General features: G+C 48.2%; 1 protein-coding gene across 1 annotated transcript in view; it reads left to right on the top strand.

Annotated features, from left to right (window-relative positions):
- The window catches only part of LRP10 (LDL receptor related protein 10), a 10291-nt gene extending 4576 nt beyond the window's left edge, over window positions 1-5715 (top strand). The window contains exons 3-5 of the mRNA XM_083710714.1: window positions 821-1728; window positions 3747-3876; window positions 5044-5715. Coding sequence (XP_083566840.1) covers window positions 821-1728; window positions 3747-3876; window positions 5044-5619 — 1614 coding nt within the window. The 3' untranslated portion in view covers window positions 5620-5715. The remainder of the gene's footprint in view (window positions 1-820; window positions 1729-3746; window positions 3877-5043) is intronic.
- Window positions 5716-8111: the final 2396 nt, after the last annotated feature.

The raw sequence follows: 8111 nt of genomic DNA, 5'->3' as shown, positions 1-8111 counted from the left end.
GAGAGAGGTACGGCGGAGTCCACAGCCCTGGTGCATTATGGGAAGAAAATGGAAGCTTCTCTCCCCATCAATTTCCCTCCTTGATTATTGTTTCTAATCATCCATCTCCTTCTACACACACACATGTATACATGGACCTTCTTTCCCTCCGTTTCGTGGATGGGGTGCTATTTTTCATCTAAAGTTTGTCTCGCCCTTCTTTCTTATTTAAAAAACAACCACCACAAACTGATTTGGGAATGAGGAAAGAAAACCTCAAAAAATCAGAAAGTGTGAGAAACTAGAACTGAAGGGGACCCCTATCCCTACCGTTTCTGAGCACAATTCAACTGTTGGTGCTGACCTTTAAAGCCCTAAACGGCCTCAAAGGCCCAGTATACCTGAAGGAGCGTCTCCACCCCCATCGTTCAGCCCAAACACTGAAGTCCAGCTCTGAGGGCCTTCTGGCGATTCCCTCACTGCGAGAAGTGCAGCTACAGGGAACCAGGCAGAGAGCCTTCTCGGTGGTGGCGCCCACCCTGTGGAACGCCCTCCCATCAGATGTCAAGGAAATAAACAGCTATTTGACTTTTAGAAGACCTCTAAAGGCAGCCCTGTTTAGGGAAGTTTTTAATGTTGGATGCTTTATTGTGTTTTTTATATTCTGTTGGGAGCCACCTAGAGTGGCTGGGGAAACCCAGCCAGATGGGCGGGGTATAAATATGTTGTTGTTGTGGTTACCACCAACACACATCTTCAAAGCTGATGGAATACTAATCTGTATATTATTGGCCCTGCCCATTCCATGCCTCTTTTGGTTTCCTATCAGTCCCTCTGACAGCTTCATTCTGTGTTTTCCACACCCTTTCCCTCACTCTCTTTCTCTGCTCCAGAAGCCAGCAGGCCACCCGTCTTCCCCTGCAACCTCACCCTGGACAACTTCTACGGCATCTTTTTCTCTCCCGGCTTCGCCTCCGACTCCTACCTGGGCGCTGCGCATTGCCAGTGGGCCCTCGATGCCCACGACAGCCGGCCTCTGAGCATCCGCTTCACTGCCCTCAGCCTGGGCATCGGGGACTCCCTGAGGGTGTACGAAGGGGCGCCCGGATCCGTGCCGCACCCCCGCTTGCTGCGCAACCTCGACTACACCAGCAACAAGAAAGTGGTCGCCGTCGACTCGCCTTCCAGCCGTGCGTGGGTGTCCTACGAGGCGGCGCCAGGAACATCAGGCCGCGGCTTCAACGCCACCTACCACGTGCGGGGCTTCTGCGTCCCGTGGGATTTCCCCTGCGGCGGAGGCGACGGCGAGGGGGCCACTTGCTACACCGCCGCCGAGCGCTGCGACGGGTTCTGGGACTGCGCCAGCGGCGCCGATGAGGACGGCTGCAAAGGGTGCCCCGTGGGGCAGTACCCCTGTGGGGGGCGTGGGATCGGCGGGGCTGGCTGCTACGGGCCGGCCGACCGCTGCAACTACCAGACTTTCTGCGCCGACGCCGCGGACGAGCGTCATTGCTATTCGTGCCAGCCGGGCAACTTCCGGTGCCGGGACGGGCGCTGCATCTACGAGAGCTGGGTGTGCGACGGGCAAGCGGACTGCATTGACGCCTCCGACGAGGCAGACTGCTCCTACGTCCTCCCGCGGAAAGTGGTGACGGCGGCCGTCATCGGCAGCCTGGTGTGCGGCCTTCTCTTGGTGATCGCGCTGGGTTGCACGTGCCGACTGTATGCCCTCCGCAGCCACGAGTTTGGGTGAGGGGAGCAGCCGGGGAGTGAGGGGCAAGGCTGGGGCTTAGGGAATGTGCACACGAGATATCAAAAATGGGGAGAGCAATGGAAACGGGGGGGGGGGCAGGACTGGGAATGCGGGTGGGAAGTATAGGAATGGAGCCATACAGAGAGGGAAGACAGGTGTCCCCAGGAAGTACTGTGATCATGGTTCCCTGGTGTTCCCGAAATCTGCTTTATTTGCTTAAATACCTTCCTCTTCAGCCAAGGGCGGATTTAATTTAAATCAAATTGATCTAAATTACTAGTCAGTAAGACTTGATTTAAATCATTTTTTACAGAAAGACTTATTCTTGCTGGTATAATCTTAATATTTACATGCAGATGAAGGTTTCATTTCCTGAATAATAAGTTTTCAGAGTTATTTTTACAGTTATATCAAAAATTACAGATATGGTTATACTATTAGAAATACATGGACAGATGATTGTGAAATTATTGTGAGGTTTAATTAGTTAACTGTTTATATTGGCACAACATTTCTGCTGTACTTTATTGGAAGGAGAAAAATAATAATTTCCTTAATAACAATTTAAACAATTTGTTTAACTAAAACAGTAACATTATAGCATATGTATCCATGTTTGCTAACTGATGTGGTTATACACTTTTTTAAAAAAAACAGACGTGAGTTTTACCACACATGAAAAACCGAAAAGAAACCTTATTTCCTGATGACTAGCATTTGGATTATAGCATAACTTAAATAGAAAACTATATTTACAAAGATTTTTCCTCCAAAAGCATTTTATTTTAAAAATCTGATTATTTTATTTTTTAAAATCCTTGATTGTTATCCATCCTGTTTCAGTCAGAATTAGGCTCCTAGAGCAGCTTACAAATGTCCTTAATAAGACAGTCCCTGCCCTCAGTCTTGCAGTCCGAAAGGCATAACATGAAAGGAAGAAAGGATCTGGAGGGAAAAGGAAAAAAGCAAACTCTGTCTTAAATGACAGAGCTTTTTTAACAGCCTGCTGGACTGTTCAAGGAAAGCTGCTGGCCTTTCTCAGTAGAGGTGATAGCAAGATCCTGCCATCTTATCCCTCTGTTCCTGTAGCCTGATGGGATGGCTGCTGTGGGCGGCAGCTGAGAGAGGAGCCCAATGGACATGGTGAACCAGTGGCCTACCTGCTGTGGGTGCAGCTATTGCCTAATAATAATAATAGTAGTAATAATTTATTTATATCCCACCCATCTGGCTGGGTTTCCCCAGCCACTCTGGGCAGCTTCCAACTGAATATTAAAAACAATACAGCAACAAACATTAAAAACTTCCCTAAACAGAGCCGCCTTCAGTTGTCTTTTAAAAGTAAAATAGTTGTTTATTGCCTTGACATCTGCTGGGAGGGCGTTCCATAGGGCAGGCGCCACCACCAAGAAGGCCCTCTGCCTGGTTCCCTGTAAAGAATGTTGCCGTTTTAACAGGAGATATTGTAGAGCTGGAAAATGTGGGCGATGAAAATTAACTGGGGTGCACCCAACAAAACTGGATGTTGGAAGATTCGGGATGGGGGGGGGGGGAAATGCTTCTTCTCACAGCGCATAGTTAAAACTATGGAATCGATTCCCATGAGAAGCAGTGAGTACCCCCAACTTGGACAGCTTTAAAAGAGGATCGGATGAATTTGTGGAGGATAATGCTATCAGTGGCTGCTGGCCACAGGGGCTATGCTCCACCTGCATGGCCGGAGGCAGTGGGAACTGCATTTGGGGAGAGTGCCATTGCACCCTGTTCCTTTTTGTGGACATTGGGTTGGCCACTTGTAGGAACAGGATGTTGGGCTGGACAGGCCCCCAGCCAGATCCAGCAGGGCGCATCGTCTGTTCTTATGACATGAAAGGAAGTTGAAGTTAGAAACTTCCACTCAGACAGAGAGAGAGAGAGTTGAGGAGGGATAAGAAAAGAATGTTATTGAGGGATGGAGAGGGGTGACGGGTTCAGCTCTCGTCTCACACTTTGTGTCGTCTCTTTCTCCCCACAGTATCTTATCCCCCTTGTCGCGGATGGAGGCCCGGCTGGTGCAACGGCAGGCGCCGCCTTCCTACGGGCAACTCATTGCTCGCGGCGTCATCCCCCCCGTCGAAGGCTTCCCCACGGAGCACCCTCATCAGGTCAGCAAATTCCTAACATTTGTAGAACCTGAGGCATGAGGCAAAATGTACAGGCCCCACTCTCTTCGTTTTTGTGTGTGTGAGAAATGCTCCCCAAAGCCTTTTGTTTGTCCACTCTACCAGAAAGATTCCTATGAGTGCCCCATGTCTTGACTCCCCATGTCTCCCCACATAGCCGGGCAAGATTGAAATTGTCTCTGAGGTCTAAGATGTTACATTATTCTGGCTACTTGGCTGCCACAGGGATTGCAAACTGCACAGATGCCTCTCTGTAAGCTCCATTGCTTGTACGATGGGATATCCATATGGCTCGGGCCAATTATAACCACAGCTGGGAAATGGCCCTCATATTAAGATGCAATTCATTCTTAGAAAGCCGTGTCTTTGAGGCAGAAGTCTGGGGACTCTGAGCCGGGAGTTTTGAGGAGCAATAGGCAACAAGAGCACTCGGGCGGGGCTGTGTCAAGTAGCTCTCGCCATATTGAACGTCAGTATTGCAGCCTCCCATATCACTCAGTTCTGAAGAGGACTCTGAAGACTCTGGGACCATCGCAGGCGAAGAATAATAGGTGTGCCCAGCAAAGGAACTGTAGGGCATGCATTGTAGAAAGAGAGCGTAAATACCTTACTGGCGTCTTCCCAACATATTGACCATCTCAGGCCCTATGATTGGCAAGGGAGGCCTTTTTAATGTTACCACCTCTGGCTGCTGCCTGGATAGCGTTGACCCATGACAGGGAATTTTGGGTGGTGGCTCTGCATTTGTGTGATGCACTCATTGGTGGAGTGCACCTGTCTCCCTCATTATTGGCTTTCAGGATAAATTTTTATAACATCCCTGTTTACCCAGGCATTTGACTGATGATGGCTACTGAAAATGTTGAAATTAGTAACTGTGAGGGAATGCAATTGTTTTTAGTGTCTTCCAGATTTGCGTTTTTGATGTTTCAAAAACCTTTTCTAGTTTAGATTGTACTGCCACATGTTTGCCACACTGGGCTTTGGGGAGTGGGACGGGCAAGTTGCAAAGGTAATAAATTAATGAATGGGTAAATACGCCCTCCCGGTATTCCTTGAGGGACTCTCCCTGCCAGGTAAACACACTTGTGTTTGGTTTTCGGTCTGTCCTAATTCCTCCCCACCCTTCCCTCTGTTCTTTCATTTCAGAATTCAGTGCTGGGGAACTTGAGGTCTCTGCTGCATATGTTCCGCCACGACACAGCCGCCGCCACTGCCGCTGGTGGGAACCGCCGCCCGCATCGCAGCCGCTTCCTGCGCCGTTTGGCAAGGCGTATGCGGCGGTTGGGACTGCTGCCTCGGCCTGCTCCAACCACCTCCGCTGCCGCTGCCGCCACCACCACCACAACCACCTCTTCGTCACACTCTACTCCCGATACCCTGCCTGAGCCACTACCCAGAGAGGAAAACACAACTTCCGGCCAACTGGAAGAGCAAGCCCCGCCTCTTCCCCAGAAGACCCCGCCTCCGCCTGCTGAGCCTGCGCCAGAGCCCCAGGCCCCGCCCCTTCCCACCCCGCGGTTTTCGGGGATGATGCGCTCTCTCCGTGTACGGCTGTTCTCCCCTGCGCTGCCATGCTCTGTGGAGGCAGGCAATCCCCTCAGCGCCCCTCCGTCCCCCGAAGACGAGGATGATGTCCTTCTGGTGTCCCTCACCGTGCCCGACTCCGAGAGCGGAAGTGCGTCTGCCGACTGGGCTGCGGACGACGAGCCCCTTCTGACCTGAGTGGCCTTCTGCAGCAGCATCCGGACTCTCTTACCCAAACACTGGACGTTGCCTTTTAAGAACTGCACACAGGGTTACTTATGCACAACAGCAGAAGCAGAATTTTTTCCACCTCTCCCCCACAACCCACCAGCAATCCCTTCCCTTCCCGCTTCCCTAAAGGTGTATTTTGTGGTGTATGGGAAAGGATGGCAGTGTATGGCAGTTAAAAAAAAAAGTTCTTAAAGGTTATTTTCCACGCTTGGCGTTTGAGCAAGAGAATTGGGGCCACCGCGACACCTCTCTTTCCTCAGTCACTTTGAGGATTCAAATACCAGCTCAACGGAACAGGGGAGCGATGCTTGCGTGCCACGTAAATCGGGGTTCTTTAGAGGGGAGAGATTCTGATCTGGTATACCATCGCTGTTTCTAGTTCTGCACAACGAGACGAGAGAAAACAAATCCCTAGGGGCCACCCAGTTATCTTGACACCTCCATCTTCTGAGAGCTGCCTGCCACGGGTTTTGTTTCAGTCGGTGCTGAAATCGCGGCTTGTGTGGAAGAAGTGATAGGAGTACATGCACTTGACATTTTAAGAAATGTTCTTGGAAAGTGAGGAGGAGGAGGAGGAGGAGGAGGAAATGAAATATGCTTCTGCAGGGAGAAGCTCAGCTATGTCTGCCTGAAGGAAGGAGAGTTATGTAGTAGTCAGAAGTAACCCTTACAGGCACTGTAACCCTTAAAAGCAGTGACTAAATTGGCGGGACCCCAATCCTAATTTTGCAATGCCACATAAGAGAGGAAAAAAATCAAGTGATTCAGGTGGACTAGAAAATTATTATTGTGGAGTTGTGGAAAGATTAAAAGGAGGAGGAAAGGCTGAAGTCAGCAACTCTTCTTAAATTCTTCTGCAGTAGTTGCAAAACAACATTTTGACTGTGCACTCCCTATGTATGTTTACTCAGGAGTAAATCCCAAATTTGTTCAAATGGACTTACTCCCCGGTATAGAGATAGAATTGCAGCCTTAGGCAAGGAAAAGGATGGACAATGTTTTCTTCGTTTTATTGATTAAATGTTTTGTAAGTAAGCTATTTTTTGAAAAAACACAGAAAATGAAAGAAGTTAAATTTTGCACATGGAATATCTGAACAGCTTTAAATAAGGAAAATTTGTATGAAGGATTTATTTTTTTAAAGAAAACGCTCCTTGAGAGCAGTGATCAGTTAAGATTTTTAGTCGTGATCATTGCAGATTATTTCTTTGGTGGTGACCAAAAGCACAGAAAACGATGCATGGATCCAAAGGCCCAATAAATTAACATAACTTGGTATAAATGATGATAAAAATTAGATTTTAAAACATAAAGGTTATCTCTGGCTATTTAATATAAAGAATACTATTTTTTAAAGATGAAGTTAAGGCTTCATTCAAGCCAGTCAGAGCATGAAGAGATGTTTTTCTAAACATGACCTTAGAACAGTTAACAACTCTTAATTCTACCTGATTTTTTTTAAAAAGGCAGTGGCTCATTCTTAATCATCTTTCTTAGACAGGTGTTTAAAAAGGAGCATAAAAGGGTCATATCGGCATTGAGTCTTTGCCCAGATCTTTGTATGTCTATTTTTAAAAACAACAATAATAATAATTTAACTGACAATATTCGAAAAACATTTTCAAAAGTACGTTGTGGGTGACTTTCAATGTTATCTGCCCATTTGTGTAAAAGATATCAGCTTTGCGCAAGAATGTTTCTGGTTTCTCCACTGCTGCCTCCAGATCTTCTTCAGGGGGTCCCCTTGCCTTCTGGAGCATAATTTGAGGGTTTCAGGAGGGGCTGAAGGGGCAAGAGAGGAAGGAGAGCCCACATCTCAGAAGTGGAATTTCTCTCACACTCTGTTGCCTCTTGCCCATTAGGTGCGAATTGGAGCTGGGGAACCTCTGAGCCTCCAAATATTGTTGGACTCCAACTCCCAGCACCCCAACTATCTTGGACAGAAGTTGGCACTCATGGGAGTTGTAGTCCAGCAGCGTCGGAGGAATCGCAGGTTCCTTATCCCCTACCACAGGGTATGTGGTGGCCGTGCTGCTGAAACCCAGTAGCAAGGCTAAGCTATGTCTGTATAAAGCCTTATAGAGGTGAAAGAAAACAGTTTTTCACTGTTGTTTTTCAACTGACACGATTCTCTGTATGGAGATTCGTTTTGGCAATAACAGGCTCAGATGCAATGACTATGATGGACTCTTCTTCTTCTTCTTCAATTGTTGATCCAGCTGTTAATAAGCAAACAGGGGGGTGAGGTGGGAGCCCCGCCAGATTAAAAAGTCTGCAGAACATTCCAAATCAAAACGATACGCTGCAATCCTGTCAGGTAAAGAAACCTCCTAACAGGATTTCGCTAAACCGGTGCCTTCTTAATCGCACAATCTATGGGCGCTCCACGTGACTCAGACAAAGCAAAACAGGGCAGAGGTGGGGGGCCTCTGCAGTTGGCAGCTATTACTGTACCTCTC

Source organism: Podarcis gaigeae (genome assembly GCF_964106915.1).
Source record: "Podarcis gaigeae genome assembly, chromosome: 13".
In the NCBI taxonomy this organism is placed as follows: domain Eukaryota; kingdom Metazoa; phylum Chordata; class Lepidosauria; order Squamata; family Lacertidae; genus Podarcis; species Podarcis gaigeae.
The sequence above is the reverse complement of the archived record's forward strand: the minus strand, read 5'-3'. Positions and strand labels throughout refer to the sequence as shown.